The sequence below is a fragment of the Syngnathus typhle genome, linkage group LG9 (genome assembly GCF_033458585.1).
Source record: "Syngnathus typhle isolate RoL2023-S1 ecotype Sweden linkage group LG9, RoL_Styp_1.0, whole genome shotgun sequence".
NCBI classification, from domain to species: domain Eukaryota; kingdom Metazoa; phylum Chordata; class Actinopteri; order Syngnathiformes; family Syngnathidae; genus Syngnathus; species Syngnathus typhle.
This window is the reverse complement of record NC_083746.1, coordinates 7,557,501-7,580,621: the sequence shown is the minus strand read 5'-3', so window position 1 is coordinate 7,580,621 and position 23,121 is coordinate 7,557,501. Positions and strand designations below refer to the sequence as shown.

At 44.4% G+C, this 23,121-nt stretch overlaps 2 protein-coding genes across 4 annotated transcripts in view; one reads left to right on the top strand and one right to left on the bottom strand.

The window, feature by feature from the left end:
- dip2a (disco-interacting protein 2 homolog A) overlaps nt 1-6,485 on the top strand; it is a 37,986-nt gene extending 31,501 nt beyond the window's left edge. For 2 of the 3 annotated variants that reach the window (XM_061286645.1, XM_061286648.1), the window contains exons 32-39: nt 135-305; nt 792-821; nt 1,919-1,980; nt 2,072-2,129; nt 2,207-2,281; nt 2,406-2,580; nt 3,139-3,262; nt 3,338-6,485. In XM_061286645.1, coding sequence (XP_061142629.1) covers nt 135-305; nt 792-821; nt 1,919-1,980; nt 2,072-2,129; nt 2,207-2,281; nt 2,406-2,580; nt 3,139-3,262; nt 3,338-3,590 — 948 coding nt within the window. In that variant the 3' untranslated portion in view covers nt 3,591-6,485. The remainder of the gene's footprint in view (nt 1-134; nt 306-791; nt 822-1,918; nt 1,981-2,071; nt 2,130-2,206; nt 2,282-2,405; nt 2,581-3,138; nt 3,263-3,337) is intronic. The other variant, XM_061286647.1, reaches the window with a different exon arrangement.
- The window catches only part of si:dkeyp-118h9.7 (sacsin), a 19,159-nt gene continuing 1,204 nt past the window's right edge, over nt 5,167-23,121 (bottom strand). Inside the window, exons 3-9 of the mRNA XM_061286644.1 lie at nt 23,022-23,068; nt 19,309-19,396; nt 18,669-18,780; nt 18,331-18,477; nt 16,805-18,236; nt 16,365-16,453; nt 5,167-16,297 (exon numbers count right to left, since the gene is read on the bottom strand). Coding sequence (XP_061142628.1) covers nt 5,433-16,297; nt 16,365-16,453; nt 16,805-18,236; nt 18,331-18,477; nt 18,669-18,780; nt 19,309-19,396; nt 23,022-23,050 — 12,762 coding nt within the window. The 5' untranslated portion in view covers nt 23,051-23,068 and the 3' untranslated portion in view covers nt 5,167-5,432. The remainder of the gene's footprint in view (nt 16,298-16,364; nt 16,454-16,804; nt 18,237-18,330; nt 18,478-18,668; nt 18,781-19,308; nt 19,397-23,021; nt 23,069-23,121) is intronic.

The following is a 23,121-nucleotide window of genomic DNA, read 5'->3' as shown; positions in this document are numbered from 1 at the left end:
TTGATGGTTTCAAAAAATGCTATCATTATTATTGAGTGGGGACAAGTTGGGCGGTATAAAACATTTGATTGTTGAGAGTTTTTTGGACTTGATTTTTAAGTATGGAAATATTGTATAAATTGTCCCGTGTACAGCTGCGGAACGTCAACCTATCGTGTGTGCGCACGTGCATGGTGGTGGCGGAGGAGAGGCCTCGCATTGCTCTCACGCAGTCCTTCTCCAAGATCTTCAAGGACCTGGGGCTTTCGCCACGTGCCGTCAGCACCACCTTCGGCTGCAGGGTGAACGTAGCCATCTGTTTGCAGGTGAGGATTCAACAGGCAGGATTTGACCTGTTTCTTAACCGCGTGCGTTGGGGGTACACGGTATACAATGTTTTGATGTATCATTTATACACTGGTGACAACATTAAGTCCACTTGCTGAAATGAAACGGAAGAAATGTATGATGAATAGAATTGAAATTTATAATCTGTTATTTTGACGAATGTTTTTGCATTTACCGTTTCACAAACAAGCTGTGTCACTCAAAACTTTTTTTTTAATTTTTGCAAAGGCAAAATTGCAGACATCTTATATTAGGACATTGTAAAAAAAAATCTCAAGCACCATCCTGTAGATTGTGCAGGTGTACCTAATGTTGTGACTGTGCCAATTTCCAAACGTGATTATTTTAAGTGCGTATTTCGTTTCCTATCGGGATTCCTTCATTTATGTGTGCGTGTATTGTGCTGCACTGTGCGTCTGTGTGTTAAGACGTAAAATTGTCTTTTATTTTATGTGTCCCGTCAGCCCAACAGGTTAGGGAAACTGGTCGAGCAGGTACTGTGAGACAAGAGTGGTTGCTTGCTCTTTCGGGGGGCTGTTGCTGTTTTTCCATGTGTGTGTCTGTGTTTGTTTCTGCCTTCATGGTTTGTGTTGATTGAGAATTCAGCCCCATCTTGCCAAAAAGCTGTTTGCGGCCAGGTGTGCTATTGTCTCTGCATCTGCTGCCTCTCGGATGCTTTCATGCCGCCTGCGCTGCTTTACGTTCGTAATCAGCGCATGCCCGACGAGGAGTTGTGCTGATCACACACGTGACACCAAGGCAAATGTAATGTTTGTAAATATTTGTTTGTTAATCGAAACTGGTGACTCTGTGGAACTTCACACATTATTTAATTTTTTTTTTAAAAAGTTACAATTCTGCTATAGTAGAATCTTAATGTTATGTTTTAAGTAACATCTGAACTTGTCATTTTTGATAACAAATTGCAAGTTCTTCATTAGCACCTTGCACACACTGGACTTTTCTAGTTGATTATAACAACAAATGTTTGTTTTTTTGTCTGACGGCTTTATTTGACAATTTAGGGTAATCTTTGGATAGGCGATGGCATGCTAAATGAAAGCTCAGCTTTATGCCAAGCTGTGTGTGTGTGCGTGTGTGTGTGTCACTCACCCTCATGGCTAGCTGGTGCTTTGCATTAACACTTGGCGTAAGAACGACAACAAATCCAAAGTCAATATCAAAGTCACTGAATGTGGGTGTGAATGGTCTTGTTGCCACATTAAATTTATATATATGGTTGGTCATTACTTGTATTCAATAGTTCTCATGTAGCCCTTGATGAAGGAACAAGGAATCTTGTTAGGGGTCAAAATGGACCCCTTACACCTCACGATTAGGCAGTAGAACCAAGTGATTTCTCCCAATCAACAGTTTGATAACAATAACGGTTAAAAATACTGAAAGAGAAATATATCTAATGAGAATATTTAAAAATGATTAACTAGAACAATGGGATAGCAGCGGTTATAAATGTCAAAGTCTAATCATTGAAACGGGTGCGCTTTAAAGTGTAAATGGCAAACCAGTAGGACGCGTTCACCTCGGCTGCAACGTCCCTCATTTGTGCTTTGTCTTTGTTGTTTTTCAGGGCACATCCGGACCAGACCCCACAACGGTTTACGTAGACATGAGGGCTTTGCGACACGACAGGTGAGACGCGGCGGCCTTTTTTTATATTGATGTATTATAAACGTGTCACGCAAATGCAGATGTGTCCTTTCTGTTTTGGGCTCTCATTCAGAGTTCGGCTGGTTGAGAGGGGGTCTCCACATAGTTTGCCCTTGATGGAGTCTGGCAAGGTACAGCGCCACAAAAAACAAACGCTAAACAATAATAACATGCTTGAGAAGACTCAATCATCCTGCTGTGATTGCAGATACTTCCTGGAGTCAAGGTGATTATTGCCAACACAGAGACGAAAGGGCCCTTGGGAGATTCTCATCTCGGAGAGGTGAGCTACAACATCACTATGGCGGGGGTACCAACACTCAAACCAGATGGCTGCTGTAGTACCAAAATTGACCTGTGAGAGGTGGACTGATTAAAAATACAAAGAGTGTGTGTGTCTTTATCAGGTGTGGGTGAGCAGTCCTCACAATGCGACGGGCTACTACACTGTCTACGGGGAGGAAGCACTGCACGCGGACCACTTTAACACTAAGCTCAGCTTCGGTGACACACACACAGTGTGGGCAAGGACGGGCTACCTGGGCTTCCTGCGACGCACCGAACTTACCGATGCCAGCGGAGGTGAGAATGACCCACCCGATATCAGTGACTCTCAAACACTCTGCGCTGGAAAATTGCTCAATTTTACTTACTGTAATTGGTTAACCAATTATTTATGATCTCTGTGTAATGCGATATGCCCAATTTATTCTCCCAATGTTGATATTTGAACAAGACCTTTATGATAATAAGATTAATAGATGTATAAAAACTGAGGTAGACCAAAAATTATTTCCATCATAAAGCAGAATTTAACAATTATAAATGTACAAAGAAATGCATATTTTTCCATGCCGGTATTTACAAACTGCTGTAGCAGCCTGACCAAATTGTCCTTCCAAAACGCATCTTGTGCACGAATCTATTTTATTTATTATTTTGAATATATAGACAAATATATATATTGACTTCACTTTACTATATCATCCATCAGTTTTTTTTTTCCATTTCCAAGTCATTTAATTATGACCTTATTACTGCACTTGCTAGTGTACTGTAGTGACAAATCTGAGTTGTGTCGCTGCCATAGGAAAGGAACTCTCGTAATAATTTTTGTGTGTGTACCCGCACACGTCTCAGAACGCCATGATGCCCTCTACGTGGTGGGTTCTGTAGATGAGACCCTCGAGCTGAGGGGAATGAGGTACCACCCGATTGACATCGAGACCTCCGTCATCCGCTCCCATAAGAGCATTGCTGAATGGTGAGGCAAAAAAGATAATCTGTCCACATTTCCCCTTGTAATATGTACTAACTTGCTTGCCTGTTTTATGTGAAGCGCCGTGTTCACTTGGACAAACCTGCTTGTGGTGGTGGTGGAGCTGGAGGGCTCCGAGCAAGAGGCCCTGGACCTGGTGGCCCTGGTCACCAACGTGGTGCTGGAGGAGCATTACCTCATTGTCGGCGTGGTGGTGGTGGTCGACCCTGGCGTCATCCCCATCAACTCCAGAGGCGAGAAGCAACGCATGCACCTGCGAGACGGTTTCCTGGCCGACCAACTGGACCCCATATATGTGGCGTATAACATGTGAGGGCTCGGCCGTGGGACGTCATATTGACGTTTTGTTTGCTGCTGCAAACCACGAGCGACATTGGTAGCGTTGCCATTTACATCTTCAGGACACTGAGTTGAGACTGTATCAACAGCGCCCCTGCAGGTTGCGGCCAGGTTGTGCACTCCATTTAAAACTTGGGATATAGTTTTGTGTGTTCCCGTTTTTATGTCAACTCAATGCAATACGACTGATGTGAAGAATGTGGCTTTGGAATGATGCGGTGATTATGCCTTAAGTGTTGTTTTTATCCCACATCATCCTTTTGGAATAGCCAGAAACGAGATTACAACGCTGCACTTCGAGCTGTTAGGCAGAACCACTCAACCAACATGCTGGAAAATATAACAAATGGAAACACTACACACAAAAAGTGTCAAATTTCAGGCTGAATTTAATATAGGCTATGACCTTACAGATTAAGTTCAATTGACTTTCTCTAACTGTCCCACTGATCAATCGTCAGTACTTTTTTTATCCAACTCTATCAAGAAGCTGTCCATCTCTATGCCTTTTTGTGACTCTTTTGTTGCAAGCGCTGAAGTACCAAAAATTCTTCTTTGTGACCTATCTACGACGTCAAAAGTTAAACAGCATAATAAAGTTTAAATACCAATTCTAATTGAGGAAAAAAAAAATCAGTTTATGGCTGACAGACTTTTTTGATCAATTTTGCTGATCTGCGCCTTGTGGAGTAATTGTGCAAAATCTACCCAATGAAAACAAGTTTTGAGAAGGTCAAGTTTAGTTCATCTGTAAAGGTTTGTGTGTTTTTTGGGTTAATTCTGAACTTTTTCCTGAGAGTGTACTTTGTCCATACGACTAACTTTGATAAATTATTTGATAAAGTTTATTGCGCAAATGGCAATTTGATGTAAAATGTTCACAGCCTTTGTTTTCGGTGCCATAACATTAAGTAATGATTGCATGTGCTTCCCCTCTTTGTCAGGATTCCCATGTTTTTTTTTTTTTTGCTTCTTTGCCTCAAACTGGCCTTGAGCATGCTGCAAGTATGTACAGGTTTAACAAAAATGACTAATAGACGTGGGGCGACATAACAAAGACTGAATCTGCAAAATATGTGAAAATTGTCCCTCGCAAACCATCTGAGATGGACTCAAGATGGCGAGGAAAGGATACAAAGTGCATCTTTTTATAGGACAAATGAATAGGAAGCAAACAAACTAGCAGGGGAGGATTCTGCTGAGGTGACTGCGCGATGTCACGTGTTGTATAACGTGGAAATACATTTCCTCCAGTATACGGTAAGGTGTCATTATTTTCATAACAGGATTTCATAATGAATAAAATAATTTTAACTTAACCTTGTTGTGGTTGAATACAGTCTTAAAGGACACTGGTCCACGGCTCACTTTGTGTTTAAAAAAAAAAAAGACAATAAGTGAGCACCTGTAATTACAAAAGATTTTTACCAGATGAAGGCAGTATTAATTAAATTATGTTGTATGTCTCATTATACTGTAACATTTTACCACATGAACAAGTGTGGTGGATTTGGGTTTTGCAAATATTGAACATTAGACTCCAAAACACATTTGTCAGAAGGTCCATTTATTAAAGTTTTTTTTGTTTTGTTTTTTACAAGAATTACAATCATCTAGCTAAAAATTCGTTTAACTCAATAACATATAAATGTGACAGAAAATGGCAATGTGACAAAGACATATCATGACTGCAGTCATACAAAATAGTTGTCTAATTCTGAGTGAGTTAACACTAGTAAATGGAATTGGTCCACTGAATTGGAAAGCGTAAACAAAGGAAGATGTAGAATATATGATTCATGTTCATTGTGGAGTTTTAGTTCACATACGATTCTACAGTAGCCAGAAGCTCAGTTGCTGTGTTCAGTGCCGCGATCACATTGGCCGAACGGAAGCTTTCATTTGGAATGCGAGGGAAAGGATGGCGGTTGGGATATTGTGTCTTTTTAGCATCCGCACCAAAAGCCAGCAACTGGGCCACGTTGTGGGGCAGGTCGCTTAGCACGGCGTTGTAGTGTGAGACTTTTTCAGCCATGGCTGAAATTGTGCCATCAAGACACTGGCCGTTTGTTTTGTACTCGACAGCGATGAGGGACTTTTTCACAGCCTGGTGGACTTTAAACAGACACCACTCTGCACCCGTCTCAGTGCTTTCGCTGTACGCAGCATTGAGGTCGCAGCGGGCCTGCCGACACCACCGTTGGGCCTCGCCTTTGTTTGGTCTCGGAATATTTTTGTTATGCCCCCAAAAATTGTAGGAATTGTATCGTACGAGGATCCGTTCTCTGCCACTTCTGTGGTGCCTAGCCTCGTCATCCCATTGCTGGTAGAAGTGTTGGAATGTGACGTAAGTTCTTGTTTTCACATAATTGGCAGCCTCAAAAACATAGTGGCAATGAGGGTTTTTGCTATGGTGCCATTTGAGGTACAGTCGTTTGCCGTGTTTTATCTGCTCCTCTTCTGGAAGATTCCAGATCACAAGCAAACTTTCCTCAATTTCCTCCACTGCTTCGTCGAAAGTTACCGGTAAACGATTTGAGGATGAGGGACGTGTTGAGTGGTGGTATGTCGCTACTTGCAAACCCATACCGGTGGCTTCGCTGGGTTCATCAAACTCTGGTTGTGGGTCGTCGGATTTAAACTGGTACAGGTCGGCACTGCTGACTTCAATGATCTCGTCTTCGTCAATTCTTATTTTGTACCTCTGCGAGTAAGGTCCGGATTGTGGAGGTAGTACTTCCACAATGACTGCATAAATGTACTTGTTGTTAATGTGGTAAGCGACACACTCTCCTTCTTCAAAGTTGTTCAAGACGTTCATGTCTAAGGAATCGTGCCACTCTTCTGAAATCTCTCCTTTCGGGGCCTGCTGGCTGGCGAAAAAACCTTTGGTATCAACACTGTCGGGGATCCCATTCTTGGCCAGAGTATTACGAACATCTTGCAAGTCGTCGCACAGGAGGAGCTGGCCGAGGACCAGGAGGTGCTCTGATGAAATTCTGTTTCCTAACAGAGAGTTGATTACCGACGTCAAAGTCATATTCACTTCATTTAAGGTTTTTGGGAGCATGACGTCATTGTGTTTGATGTAAAAGATGTAACCTCTTTGAACTTTTTGGACAAAAACCTTGGTCTCGCATTCCGTGTTCTTCAGAGCTCGGTCTTTCAGCCACAGCTCCTTCATCAGGCTCGTGCAACACACAATCTGAATGCTGCCGAATATATTCTTACAAATGTCCTCAGCCTCCTCTTGGGTTGTTTTTCCTTTTGACTTCTCTCTCATAAGACATATCAGTCCGTGTGTGAATGCACTCGACGTCAGGTGTTTGTCAAACCAGCCACGAAACTCGCAGGCCTGATTAAGCTCACAAAGTTGCATTTGTGATTCTACTGCTTTTTCTTCTGTGACCTCTGACAACTTTTTAGGTTGGAGCCTTTGGGGCAGCAATTGCAGCAGTCGACAATGCTCGTAGATGTCGGTGCCCAAATGACATGTACTGAGATTGTCAAGCAAAAGGAAGTCTTCCTCCAGTGATGCTTCCAACCGTTGGGGGTCAATCGCCGTGTTGTTGAAGTACAATGTATGTGATGGGTAGAGTTTTCCATTTAGAGCTGGCAGGTACAACGTCTTTACAGTGTCCATCGATTGGTTGGGCTTCTTTTGAAGTATCAGAAACAACTGCTCCACAGCTCGTTCAGCCGATCGTTTTTGGTTATGGTTCAAACGACTTTTCGCACTGGAATCAGCGTTGACTGCTGCCAGAACATTACAGTACTGCACTATTGTTGGTTCCTCCTTCACACCAACCTTCCTGAAGAATGGCCAAAACTTAAAGTCATCTGTAGGAATTTTGTACAAATATGGCCTAAAGTCAGGTTCATAGGGGAGGGAAAGGGCAACATTTTCCGGTCTCACCACTTTTGTATCGTTTTCGACCAACACGAGCGGGACACCATTCAGTGATCGGCTGTCAAAGTTCATGTTTTGCAAGTAGCTATAGCAACATCGAAAGACAGTTGCACGGGTTTTGATCTGAGCGTCTGTTTCACAAGGTGACTGGCAGATGTTTAACAAGTTTCTGGTTACACAATTTGCAGGCGGTTGTCCATGAGCTCCTGCTTTTGTGATATTTTCCAGGTCTGACAAAATTTTTGGTAGCTGTATGATTGGCATCGAAGACCAAATCAGTTCTTGTTTTGTATCCCACCAATCAACTAAAGAGCCGTTGATTTGAACAGCGGCGGTCTCTGGGGCAAATGGCAAATGATAATCACACAGTTCTGTTTTTACTTTGACAGGAAAAATGAACTTGATGTTGGTTATGCTGTCCAGCAATGTTTTCTCAACTCTTGCAAGCCTCAAAGCCTCTTTGAGAACTAGGATAGATTTCTCTCGCAGCTCCTGAGAGTAACCCTTTGTCTCAGCTCTCGACTCTATGCACCCTGCAAAGCGTACGATCTCGGCTTTGGACACAACATGCTTCATTCCAAGATCCTTGAGTAGCTGCCGTACTGCTTCATTATAGGATTCGTTTCCTTGGCACAACTCAGCCAAAGTACTCTCAGGCACAAATTTTTCTTGAGGTAACATTGCCTGATACAAGGTAACTCTGTCATCAAAGAAGTATGAGACTGGTACCATTTGGCCCTCAGCGTTGACAATCATTGGTACCACCTTCAGTTGGGAAATTATGGTGGACTTGTGCTGACCGTGACCAAGATTTTCCAGTGAGAGTAACAGTTTGAGGCACTGAAGCTTTTGATTCTCCGAGAGACTATGCACGGCAGGCAGAATGACCCTCATGAAATATTGCAGCTCATTCAAGATCTTAATCTTCAAACTTCGAGACAGACTCATGTTCTCAGGATTGTTTTTGAGAAAAATGCTCTTGGCAGATTTCAACAAGTCAGGGAATCGAGTCAGTGACTGTGGTCTCATGTCGAGAATGTAAACCACTTTTTGGCCATCGATCCTCACTCGATTGCCGTGTATTGTTTCAAATAGTGGCAGCGACCGGAGCTTGTTCTGATACTCCGGACAATTTATGGTCTCACCGGCCTGCAGGAAAGTTTGAAGTTCTCCCATGTCATCCGAAGAAAGCTGGTCAAATTCTGAGTGGCTTATACTCGCAACTTGGCTCAGTACAGAACTTTTGTCATCCACATTCATTAGTTCGGGTAGCAGAAGTGAAAATTTGGTACGGTCAACATCGATAAAAAAGGAAAAGTCAAGCATCATGAAACCGAGTTTGAACAGGATTTCCATGATGTAATTATTCGATCTGAATAAAATGACACTGGGCATGTCTTTCATACTTAGAAGGAGGTGCTTGTTTGATCTTGGGCACACAACAACTAAAATCCAGAAGTCACCCAAGAGGTCCTTCACAGTTTGTAATGAGCAATGTTGATTGTCGCTTGAACTTTGAGTTTCCATGTTGCTTAATAGGAACTTCCACAGCAATTTCAGCCAGGCCAGCATTTTCTTCCCTGGAACATAAAGATCTCGTTGTGGGTCAATCTCACACTTGTCGAGATTCTGTTCAATCAAGTTCTTCAAACATGGGAAAGCACCAGGAACCGTCAACTTCCTGGCAAGGCTCAGGGCTTTTAGCACCTCCAGAAACTCCTGGTTTGTCTTATAATGTACAAACTTGTGCTCGTAGCCAGAGAACAGACTGGTGTACGGGGAGATCATCTTTGGTGATGTGTTGTCAAACACCCTCAAAATCTCATCTGCTGTGAGGAGAAGAGGAAGCCCGTTGAGAAGAGCAAGATTCTCTTTGGCGATCGCTTCCTGGCGGATACCACTTAGGCAGAAACGAAGGAGCTCTGTGCATCTTTCCGGATTAAGGATCAGTGTGTCTTTCACAGGCAGTGGTAACTCCTTGCTTGTTTGCTTTGGATTATGAACAGACTTTGCTCTCAAGAAGGTCCGCACATTTGAAGGGTTTACATCTTGTACGGGAATGCCAGCACTTCTGAAACCTTCCCATATCCTCTTCGTTTCACTGAAGAGGGGAACCAAAGCCATGCCAAGGTCCCTCAAAATTTCATTTATCTTCTTAGTGGAGGATTCCAAGTAGGGTGCAGTCGTTGGTCTGGTTTCTCTTACATGCGTCCACTTAATAGAATATTCAGTGATAAGAGTGGATGGCTCAGTGAGAGAGGGAAGTCTGGGAGTCCCTCCTAAAGCTGGTGCCCCCGCGACCCGACCCTGGATAAGCGGAAGATGATGGTTGGGTGGATGGACAGTTTCTTGTTTTGTGCACTGCAACACTGGAATGACATCAAGGCCTCGTTTGCTAATTGATCTGTACACCTCATGTATCATTTCATGCCATTCCTGACTAACATCTTCAGACACTGTCGGCCAGAAACACAAGTATGACTCTGAAAAACATGCCTTCATTTTGTCAGGACGGTCTGTCTTCACTAAAATGGTTTGGCTGATGTAATGAAGGAGATCTGCATACAGTGGCGCAATGACATTGGTTTTCAAAGATTCATTCCAATTTGTTTTCAGACTCACTGCATCTTCTTTCCAAAGGTTTTTCCTGGCAGAATCGACCTCAAAGTCTCCGTTGATGTGCACCGGTAGACCAGTGGTGCCTGGCAGAGGAAGTAAACAAAAGGCTCCTCCTTTGAAATCATTGTGCAGTCCTCTTGGGCTTATACGTGCCGCGACTGTTGCTCGTGCATATTTTCCTTCTCCATCAGAGGACTGCAATGTGCTAATTTGCTCAGCAATTAGCCATTTACTTTGTCTTTTGTCTGAGGTTGAAATCATTGTTTCATAAATTGCCTTGCATGGGACTGAAACTCCAGCATTTTGAAGGGACCTCACGCCAGCCTCTTGTTCTCTTTGCGGTGTATTCTTTTCAAATGCATAGATTGTTTGGAATTTCTTTGAATGATCGTTGATATCATGGAACTCGACTTTGCGGATATTTTTCAGAAACAGAATGAGCCCTTCAGGGTCCACGTCTAGGACAGTCAACAGCTCTCTCAAGTCTTCATTAGTCACTTCCCGTTGTGATATTTTTGAGACCTCTGCCATGGAAGGAGTCCTTAGAGGCAACCGAATCATGGTTCCGCCTTTTAGAGAAAATTTGTCTGGAAGATAGGAATTGTAAACATCTTTGAACATCTCCTTGAGCTCGTCGTCAAGTTTATAGCCAATGCCCTGACGCATATGCTCATTTTGGCTTTCGATGTAATATTCATTGGGATCTAAAATGCCTAGTAAGCGATCTCCAGTGAGGATTGATGGGCAATCAGTCAGATGATAGACAGAATTGAATCCAAGTCCATATTTTCCAATTTTCCCTGGATGATGCCGCTTTCCTCCAGTTCCCAGCTGCTGAATGCCAGCCAGGTCTGCATCTGAAAACACGCTGTTGTTGAAGACGCACAGCGCTGGGCCCTGTAGCTTGTTCCATTTCTCTCCAAAGGTTTTTTTAGTGCCATGCTGTCGTCTGTCCAAAACAAAATGAATTTCCGTAGCCTCTGCATCATCGGCATTTTGGATGAGCTCTTTGAGGATATCTTTCTTTGCTGGATAGGCCGAAATGATGTTTTTAATTCGAACAGTGAGTTCCTCTTTCTGCGCAAATGGAAAAGAATGTTTTGAGGGATATTGAGAGTCATTGAGGGATACTGCCTTGTTAGCCAGAGTGTGATCTCTGGTAGTTTCGATTCCAAAATGGAGTGCCATTCCACGTGGGATATCTTTGTGGCAGAGCTTAATATCCGTGGTAACTGGCATCCATGGGCTGTCATTAAAAAAGAGCTGGTCGGCAGGTACCAAAACCCCATTTTCACCGGGTATGAGACAATCGCTTGCGGTCTTCTCGTTGGCATAGTAAATGCCTTGTTGTAAAATTATAAGACAAATCTTGAGATCATTCTTTGGCAAGGGTTTGTCTCCATGTTTCGAATGAACTTCCTGAAGCACAGTAAGAAATTGATGGAGAGTGAACGTATCTGCAACACCAACACTCTCCCAGAGATTGCGGAAACTGGCAAAGGCAGGAGGAAGTACGTGGAGATAGGGCTTTGCATCAAATTGCCCTTTGACAGCCACACGGTTCACGTTGACAAAAGTATTGCCGTCGAAAATGAATGGAAATGAATTAGCCCTCTCAGAAATGAACGTTGATGTCTTTGATTCATAGAGGTATCTATCCAGAAATTTGTAGCATTCATTGACAATCGCGTGAAGCTTGGATTTGTCTGTGGTTTGTGATTGCTTCTGTGTTTTCTGCAGCTGCTGGAGCACCATTTCAGGTACTGGGGTGTCGCGGATCCCTAGTATTTGTAGGATAGGATCGGTAACATGTATGTTGAGGCCAGAATGATCCAGCACGGGTTGTGTTTTGTTAACGAGCAGTGAGCATTTTTCATTGAAAATATCAACTGGCCTTTTTAGGACTGAATTTGGACCACAGTGATGAAATGCTGGGAGAAATGGGATCGTTCTTAAAGTTTGCCAGTGGCAGGAGTCTTTGTCATTCATGTGATCCTTGATGAGTTCAAGAAGGCACTTCAAACAACCGTATGCTTTTTTTTGGTCAGCCTTCCAAAATGTTTGGATTGTTTCTGCTTTCTCAACAATAGCCTCCAGTGGAAGATGGTCGTTTGCCATTCCAAGCTGCAGCAGACGTTGAAGCCTCCTTGGGGAGCGGAAATCAGTCTCTGTGCCTCCAAGCAATCTCCCCTGTTCGTTTTCAAAAAGGCAAGACAGTTTGCCTGATGGATTCACAAGTTTCTTGATATGCTGGAGGCGTCCATCCATTGTGGGGATGCACGGATACTTGATCAATAGATGGTCAATTTTCTTTGAGTTAAGGTCAATGGCATGTAACAAAAGAGTATCTCTACTCTCAGTGTCCAGGGTGGCAAGGTTCTCAAATACCACATCTTGATAAAACCTCTCCCACTTCCATGTTTTCTCCTGCAAAACGTTCTGAAGGCCACTCTGGTTAAAGCTATTTCTCAACCAGATTGGAAGAGAAACGACACAGTTTGGTTTTTTGATATGTTTCTGACAGACCCGCATTACAAGTGCGTGGATCTTTTGATCTTCTTCGATACTTTCGTGTAGAAATATGGCGCCGTTCACCGAACACCATTTTTTGCCATCACAGAAGACCTCTGGAGCAATTTGCTTCTGGGTGATGGTGGCGTAAAAGCCATCAACCAAAGGTTTGAATGAGTTGTTGACTTTTTCCCTATCAGGCCAGAAAGTGTGATAAGAGTACCTTTTCAGTCGGCCGTTTTTTGACATGTCCTTTAATACCAAAAGTGCTGTAACATATGCGGTCACGGTGGGATCCTGAAGAAGAGCTTTGTTCCAGCCATACTTCACCCCACTTTCCCAGAGACCTTTCCGATTACTTGTTACCGCAAATGTTCCATTCACATTGACTGGAAGTCCTGTGTGAATGGCAAGTGGGAGGAAGCAAAATGCCTGACCATTTAGTTTGGTTTCCGGTGCGGAAAACGTTCCGCTTCCTGGATCTTTTTGCAAAGGCACGGCGATTCCCCCGATCGGCAAGGAGAACTTGACTTGCTTGTCTTGTTGGAGGGCCATTTTCAATGACTCCTTTGTCCCAAAGCAGTTGTGCACCAGCCAAGCCTGACTTTGCTTTCTACCAGATTTTTCACTGCTTAGTTGGACAATGTAGACGGTACAGCAGTCGATAACGTTTTTGCAATCCTCACCACGTTTCAGCAATAAATTTTCAGCTTTAATCTGCACTGACCTACGACTCTTGTCTGGAATTTGTATTGCACTCAGAGTAGTTTTGGTGACAGTGAGGACGGTTTGTATTTCCTCATCTCTTGGAGGAGTCGCTGCATGGTTTGAGATGTTTTGCAAAGACAACGTGTTAATGTGCTTCAGGAACAGGATATGTGTTTGAGAATAGTTTGTGAACTCTTGCTGAAAAGAGACAATACTGTGCTCGTCATAGACTTTGGTGCTTATCTCGGACTCGCGTGCCTCTTCCTTGGTTCGGAAAGGAAGTTTGATGAGGGTACCTTCATAAGGCTGTGGAGGACCAGATGCGCTGAAAGTACAGTCAAAAATGTTTTCATATGGTCCAAACTGACCAGGGAAACAATGGAACTGTTGTTTTTGAGAGAGGTCCAGCTTGATTCCAGGATTTGATTTGTTTCTGATGATCTTTTTCAGGTGAGTCACATTTGGATCAAGTATAAGGAGTTTGTTTCCACTAAGGACTGAAGGAATATCTGTCACATGATACACAGTGTTGAATCCAAGTCCAAACTTGCCAATCTTTCCCACCTTGTGTTCTTTTGAAGCAGAGCCCACTCTCACAATATTTTCCCAATCCTCATCTGTGAATGTCTCATTATTGAATGACCAAAGGCAAGGGCCCTGACAACGGGCCATGCCGGGATCTATGAGATGTTCAGGGGGACTCTCGTGTACTCTGAAATCCACCAAAAATTTGCATGAGTCTGCTCCAGCATCTTCTGCATTTTGAATGAGCTCTTTGAAGAGATCGCCTTCTTCATCATACTCTTTGAGAATGTTTTTGATCCTCATTGTGATGGGCTCTGATTGTCCACACTGCTCAATCCCGATAAGCTCGGGATCGAGGATGTGCGTACTAAGGAACTGCATGTTGAACCATTCAGCGGCAGCTTTTGGAATCTCCTCGTGTAGGACATGCACTTGATCTTTGCTGTATTTAATCCCCTCCAAACTTTTTTTGCTCAAATCACAGAAAGCAGCCGTCGAGAGTGGTTTAAGGGTACACTGACCCTCTTGTGTGATGACTGGCACTGGGATGTCCTCCTGAATCACCATCTTTTCCTTCCATATCCATTTGATAATTTCTATAGAGACTTTAATCTCAGAGGGCCTTGCAGTTGACATCTCTCTCAATTCAATGCTCTTCATGATGGAATGGAGAATGTCAACAATGTCGTGCTGTGAAAGCACTGATCTCAGACCAAATTTCTTCAGGAGCATCTTGTATGGTAGGAACTCCTTAGGTAATTTCCTCACCCACGAGCTCAAATCTAGATTGTCTGGGTAGTCTATAACCAAATCCTGTGGGGAAACAAACTGGTCACCGCACCACAGCCAAGACTTGTTTTGATCAATTAAAGTTGCAAAGTCAGAAATGTGATCTTGCATGTGTTGGTAAATACTGTGCAACCTCCTTTTGAAATCTCCATTTGTGTCGGGATCATCCATTTTGTCTGTATCTCCAATCAAGACAAACAAATTGTTTCTCACTTTCTTTGGTGGGGGCAGGGATTTGAGACCAAGTTTGTGGCTGCCTCTGTCACTCAGGCTTCCAATGAGAGGCATGACACGACCGACAATATCCTCAAACTGAGAGTGCCTTATTTCGTGAGGGCAGAAGAGTGAAATCTTGCCTGTGCTGTTACTCGGATTAGCACATGGAATCCATTTCTGCATTTTAAGGCTGTTAAACTGCTCATCAGAAAACCTATCCAGGAGACTGTGAGCATCGAGCATGGTTAAAAGCGCCTGAGCTCTGCTGAAGGTCTGCGGGTTAGCTTGCTGCTTGCTGATCAGCTCAGCAGCGTGCAGTAATTGTTCAGGGGGCACATCAGCTTCTCTGTTTATCATACCAAGATGTGTTAGGGTCTCGAGCATCTGGGCTGTTTCCACGTATGGAGAAGGGGGGAAGAAATCTCTGTCAAAAATCATTTGGAAATTTTGAAGTCCTGGATGAAGGAAGTGTGAGGCCTTTTTTAGCACTCCGTTGACTTCCATGAAGCTCAATTCTTTACAGCTGTGTTTTAAGTTCTCATTTTGGGAGAAAAGGATACTGCCGTGTTGTAAAATCCAAGTCATGATCTTTTCAGTGTCCTTTTTGCTGCAGGCTTTGACTTTAATGTTATCAATCAGAAGAAGAGCTGCTTGAGCTGTGTCCAAAAGATTAACGTTGAGCAAATGCAAGAGTCTGCGATCAGTTTCAGTTTTACATTGGAGTATTGATTCAGGCATTGGTAGATCCATGGGTAGGTTTGGGTGGCAACCTAAAAGCACGGCTTTTTTGGAGTGTGCTGGGAGAGGCACACCTTTAGTATTTTCAAACAGAGGCACCTTAGAGAGGAGATCCTTCTCGTAATTTGAGAGCGAATCCAGACCAGAGAGATATCCCTTCAATTCTTCTCGAGTGCCGGGACATGTGGTCTGGAGTTCTTTGATGAGATGCGGATACTCGACATTCATTAAGATAGTCATAAGACTTCTTGGAGATGGACACAGCACAAAAGAATCAAGGTCATCATGCTTGAGCCATTCATTTCCTGTCACCACTGTACCACCAACATTTTTCACCAACTCAGCTATTTTATCCGGCAAGCTGATCTGCCTCCTTTGGTGAAAAACAAGAGTTGTCTTTGGATTCAGTTTAGCGAGTAATACAGACTGATTGGAAGAAAGCGGATCCACGGGTATCAGTGGAATGTCGATGAAATTGCTTAACTCTGTAAAGTGAATGTTGAGAAACCTCCAGAATTCTTGGAGCCAATCCAAAGGTGGATGCAGATGTTTGTTGACGTCCCAGCTCACGAGTGCTGTGTTCAAGTCCTTCCAGTCCTCGGGCAAATACCTTCTGGTGTACTGTGCCACCTGATCTGCATCAATGTTCTTTATCTGGAATAAATCTGTGGAAGGACAACAAAAATATAAATATAGACATTGGAAAGATGAAAATAAGATTAAATGTCTTACTTTCACAAGCCAGTTGCTTCAAGCGAGCAGTGGAGTCCGGGCTCAAATTATCCGGGATGAAGAGGTGTTTACAAAACGGCAGCAAGGTTCTGCAGAGAATAGAGAATGTTTGTTCGCTATGGTATTCATGTAGAACAAATGGACTTGTCATCATATCTCACATTACGGTAAAGAAAAATGGATGCAATGTATTTCCACACCACAGCAAACTACAAACTATCCAAGCGAATGCAAATTATTATTTTTCTACTGCTGTGGAGGCATTTACTGACTGATGAAGGATTGACAATGGAGAATGACCAATTTTTCCATTTTAAATATTTTATATTTCGCGTTCTTAACTCCCTTATTAATAAATCTCCCATTCATACTATGAACATTTGAGAAAAACAGCCATAACTAACGAGGCAGCAAGGATCCGAAGCGTAGTCTTGAATTACCTTGGAAATTCCTTGCTGTCAATCAAGGCAGTGTCCTCCTCTTTGTTTGTGAAAGCTCTAAAAGAACCATCACTGAGCGGGAGAAGCGCAAGATTCTGGAGATCCCTGAATTTTCCATCACTCAGAATATACTCTAGGAGACAGAGTTTGTCATCTCTGGATAGATTCTGCATGTCGACGCGATGGAGGACCTCCCTGAGGAATGCTGGAGTGGCATATGTTAAGCTGTTGGCATGTGGGTGAACCATTTTTATGGCTCTCGCTACGTTGGATGGAAGCGTTACAAAATTCTCTCCACAGGAAAGCAACGTTCTTCCAATGGCAGCCAGTGTGTCAGGGCTCATTGGGCCAGTACAGGTGAGCACTGCTTCCAACGGACCGATGAACTCTCTTTCATCTCTGGCGAGCGAGAGCACAGCCACATTTTCTTGGAACAACTGCAGAAGGACATCTACGGCGATGGCATACCATTTGTCCTTGTCTTGAATCTGATCGAGATCCGGCCACAGATCATACACAGACGACACGGGGAGAATTGCCTCTTGAGCAAGTGTGACGGCGTCTTGAATGATCAGGCGGTATGCTTGTGGCAGCACCTCCTTCATCAGCAATTCATTCCATATGGCGTGTTCGTCGTGTAGCTGATCTTCCTCCTGCCACTTGATGTGTCTCCTGTTGTCTGTGAGCCCAAAGCAGGCGTTGATGTGGACCGGCAGTCCTGTCTTGTTGCCTTCGTTGTTGGGTAGCGGGAGAAAGCAGCTCAGACGGCTCCGACTGGCGGCCCTCGTCTCACCCCAAGGGAACGCCAAGTCAACTTGTGGGAGAAAGCTCAACTTTTCTGCAAGGCTATCTAACTCTGTTACATTTCCTTCCTTCATGGTACATGTCGTCACAAGCCACTTTGTTTCTTCGCACTGCTCGGATTTGATGGTCAGTACTTTGAGTCTGGTGGAACCCTCGATGACCGTCTCATCTTGGGTTTCCAAAATGACTTTGGTGAAGGCTGACGACTTGACTTCAAGTCTTGTGCTCACAAAGCCATGGACGTCAATGTGCATCAAGGTCACCGTGGTGACATTTTTCAAAAACAGCAGGCTCAAGTCTGCATCAGCGATGAAGCTATCAAAAAGCATGACAACCTTATCCGTGTTGTACAAATTATCGGAGATGTCCGATGCCTCCGCACGCAAAGGGAATCTGAAAATCGTCCCGTCAAAGTGCTGGTCTTCTGCAATGACTTTGGACCAATCTTGTCCGCTGAGGAGAGTAACGATGTCTCGGAATGGTTGGAACTGATCGCCAGTATTCATCAGAGCTTCTTGGTGCTCGGCATCGTCCAGCGACCAACGGAAACCGCCTTGCCTTTCTCCAAATATTTTTTCTTGTGGATCCAAAATGCCAAGGTAGCCAGAGCTGAATATACTTGGAACATCTGTTCATGTGAACAAAAATATGCTCCTTTGTCAATAAACTTGCCACAAAATTGTCACCAAGATACTATGCAGAACATCTGAGAAGGGCATTACCTGTTATGTGGTAAACGGAGTTGAAACCAATGCCAAACCTCCCGACTGTGGTGGGGTCATTGCGCTTGACGCTCCTCCCAACAGCCTGAATTCCTTCCCAGTCTTCATCATTAAATGGTGCATTGTTGTAGCTGTACAGGGCAGGCCCTTTACAAAAATAACAACACATTTTTCAGTAAACAATGACATATTTTGGTTAAAGGCCTGTGCCTGAAAGTCTCTATGTAAACTCTGGAGTTTTGTTAGGCCCATTTAGAGAGTCAAATGGAGAAAAATCTACAATAACGTCATACAAAGAGTGAACCGCCGTGACCCGAGAGCATCTTCAGCATGGTTACCTTGAAATTGTCCTAGACCGTCTGTCCAAAGATTTTTAGTTCCGTAGCTTCTTTCATCATGGATAAAAGTCACATTGGTGGCTTGAGCATCATCTGCGTTTTGAATTAGCTCCTAAATAAATAAATAAATAAATAAATAAATAAATAAATAAATAAATAAATAAATGAATGAATGAATGAATGAATGAATGAATGAATGAATGAATGAATGAATGAATAAATAAATAAATAAATAAATAAATAAATAAATAAATAAATAAATAAATAAATAAATAAATAAATAAATAAATAAGCAAACACATCAGTGAAACCTCACATATATCTCAATTATGCAGGCATTCAAATTATTGTGCAATTTATGTTTATCTCAGATTATGCAAAATTGTCAACACAATGAAAAACGACAGAAATCTGGCACAAATGGAAGGTTTGCAAAAAAAATTAATCATTTCGTGGTTTGTTTAAACTTCGTCAAAATATTCTCTTATCGGTTGAGGACCAAGTTTGAAAAAAAAAAAAGTGCTGTATTCCATTTGCATCTACGATTTAGGAAAATATGAGAACATGTCGTTTGCATAATGGAAAAAAAATCATCCAATGTTTGTTTCTAATAATGTCATTAGATCAATTCAACACCCACCTTCAAAATTTGTCCACCATCTGGATACCGACGTAAGATGTCTTTCAAATAGTCAATGAAGGGTGGCGCTGTGGCCCCGAAGGAAGTCCTTCACCGAACAGAATAAGAATCAAATTAGACATCCAGGGGAGAAATGTCTGCCCCAAGAATTGCAGAAGACTTTTGCCTCCCTATAATTTGTTCACAGGACCCAAATTTGGGGAGTAGTCCTGTCTCATGTAAACAGTCAATGCTCATCAAGATAGTTTTGCATGTTAAAGCACATGCCTCAAAGGCTCTCGAAATCAAGAATCTTTTTTTTTTTAATACAATTCACAAAAAATAGAAATGTGTTCTTCCGCATTTGAAGTGTCAAGTAAACATGTGGTCCCTGTCAAACATTGTGTGAAAATGTATCTTCAATATACTTATATTTAAAAAAAAATACTACTAATAAGTCTTCATTTCAAGTATGATCATGATGGCGCCGCGGATGGCAGCCACGGTGAGTCGCTCTCTGTTTATTTGTCTTATTTTGTGTGTTTTCTGTGTCCTTTGCTGCCCATCCCGGATCACTTTTACCAGAGAAGCTCTGTTAAACATCGGACAGACTTCTTCTGGTACTTTCTCTCCTGTTCTCTCCGATTCAGACTGTTTGTCGGAGATTCTAGCCGGAGCGGCGGTGCTGTACAAGCTAGCGTACAAGCTAGCGCGACGACGGCGGCGCGGTAAGCGAGCCGGCGCACTCGTAAGGCTGAGGCAGAAAGGGTTCCGTTCTGCCCTACCGTCAATTCATCTGGCGAATGTCCGCTCCCTGGCGAACAAGATGGATGAACTGCTGCTCCTCACTTCAAGGAACACGGACTTCAGCGGATCCGCCGCGCTGTGCTTTGTGGAAACGTGGCTTAGCGAACGAACCCCCCACCACGCCGTGGAGCTAGCCGGGTTCAAGCTAGTGCGAGCAGATCGCAGCGCGGAGCTCTCCGGAAAATCAAAGGGAGGTGGTGTCTGTTTCTACATTAATGAACGTTGGTGTACTGAAGTCACGGTGTTGAAAGAGTTTTGCAGCCCTCTCCTAGAAACACTTTTCATAAACTGCCGGCCGTTCTATTCACCACGGGAGTTCTCCTCGATTGTCATGGCGGCTGTTTACATTCCACCACACGCACGTCCGAGTGAAGCCACGCAGATGCTGGCTGACCAGGTAACAGACATGGAGAAACTTCTACCAAATTCACTAATCATTGTTCTAGGTGATCTCAACAGGGCGAACCTCGCACACGAACTCCCCAGATACAGACAGCACGTAACGTGTCCCACCAGAGGGGCACAGACTCTGGACCACTGCTACACCGTGATCAAGGATGCATACCACTCTGCGGCTCGTGCAGCTTTAGGACTATCGGACCACTGTCTAATTCATCTGATCCCGGCCTACAGGCAGAAACTAAAAACTTCTAAGCCTGTGGTGAGGACTGTGAGGAAGTGGACAGTGGAGTCAAGGCAGGACCTCCAAGCCTGCTTTGACTGCACCGATTGGGGAGCTTTCGAAGCTGCAACTTCAGACTTGCATGAACTCACTGACACTGTCACATCATACATCAGTTTTTGTGAGGATCTGTGTGTGCAGACTAAGACCTTCTGCACGTACAACAACGACAAACCTTGGTTTACACCGAACCTCAGGAGGCTGCGCAAAGTCAAGGAGGAGGCCTACAGGAGTGGCGACCGCGAGCTGTTCAGGCAGACCAGAAACGCGCTGAACCAAGAGGTCAGGAAAGCCAGGAGGTGTTACGGGGAGAACCTGAAGAGACACCTCTCTGCCAATCCTGATCCCTCAACGGTGTGGAAAGGTCTGCAGAGCATCACGGGCTACAAGAAACGAACCACCCGTCCTTTAGAGAGCCCAAGACTTGCTAACCAGCTAAACAAGTTCTACTGCAGGTTTGATCGGTCCTCCCACACAACGGGACCTCCGGCAACACAATCTACATACTCACCTCTCCCCACAACTGCTCTCTCCACACCTCTATCATCGTTGTCACCCACTCACTCTCTTGCAGAGGCCGCGCCCGCACTCCAGGTCCGCGAGGAGGAAGTGCGCCAGATGTTCCGGAGACAAAAGACCAGGAAGGCACCGGGCCCAGACGGCGTGTCACCTTCCTGCTTGAAAGTCTGCGCTGAGCAGCTGGCGCCCACCTTTGCACGGATCTTCAACCGTTCTCTGGAGCTGTGTGAGGTGCCCTCGTGCTTCAAGAGCTCCACCATCGTTCCAGTAGCCAAGAAGCCCGCCATCACAGGTCTGAATGACTATAGACCCGTCGCACTGACATCTGTGGTCATGAAATCGTTCGAGAGGCTAGTGCTGAACCACCTGAAGGAGGTCACGGGCCCCCTGCTTGACCCCCTCCAGTTTGCCTACCGGGCAAACAGGTCAGTGGATGATGCGGTCAACATGGGACTGCACTACATCCTGCACCACCTGGACACCCCAGGAACGTACGCCAGGATCCTGTTCGTGGACTTCAGCTCGGCGTTCAACACCATCGCCCCTGACATCCTCCAACAGAAGCTCATCCAGCTTGCGGTGCCTGCCTCCACCTGTCAGTGGATCACCAGCTTCCTGACCAACAGGAGACAGCGTGTGAGGCTGGGGGGCATCACATCTGACACCCGGACCACCAACACTGGAGCCCCTCAGGGGTGCGTCCTCTCCCCACTGCTCTTCTCCCTCTACACCAATGATTTCTCCTCAGGTGACTCTCGTGTGAAGCTCCTGAAGTATGCAGACGACACCACTCTCATCGGACTGATCCAGGACGGTGATGAGACTGCGTACAGACAGGAGGTGGAGCGGCTGGTCCACTGGTGCAGTCAAAACCATCTGGAGCTGAACCCGCTCAAGACCGTGGAGATGACAGTGGATTTCAGGCGAGACCCTTCACCACTTTTACCCCTCACTATCCGCAGTAATACTATTCTTTCCACAGACACCTTCAAGTTCCTGGGAACCACAATCTCTCGGGACCTGAAATGGACCGGCCACATAGACTCTGTCCGGAAGAAGGCCCAGCAGAGGCTGTACTTCCTGAGACAGCTCAAGAAGTTCAACCTGCCGCGAGAGCTTCTGAAGACCTTCTACACTGCCATCATCCAGTCTGTCCTCTGCACCTCCATCACTGTCTGGTTTGGATCGGCCTCCAAACAAGACAAGCACAGACTACAACGGACAATCAGAACTGCAGAAAAGATCATTGGAATCAACCTCCCATCTATCCAAGACTTGTACCTGTCCAGGACCAGGAATCGGGCAAGGAACATCTCTACAGACCCTTCTCACCCGGGTTGCAGTCTGTTTGAACTACTCCCCTCCGGACGGCGTTATAGAGCTCGGTACGCCAAAACCAGCAGACACAGAGACAGCTTCTTCCCCCAGGCTGTTGCTCTGATGAACTCACACCACTCATAGAGTCTCAGAGACATTACTGTGCAATAACATCCTGCTCCTCACACCTTCTTGAATTTGTCTACACTGTTTTTGCATTATTCACATGTCCTGAATGTTGTTAGTCACCTAAATGTTGAACAGAGGGTGTGTTTCTACCGAAGTCAAATTCCTTGTTTGGCACGCTCAAACATGGCGAATAAAAAAACTCTTGAACTCTTGAACTTGAACTCTTAGAGCAGCACAGGAATGGCATCAGCACAAACCTGAGTCGTGCTCAAGCACTTACCGTGTTTTTTTCTTGGCGCTCATACTCATCCTCCTTTGAGTGGGTATCTGTAAGAAAGGCAGAGTATTGTGTTGGAGAAACTTGGAACTGTAAACGTTTG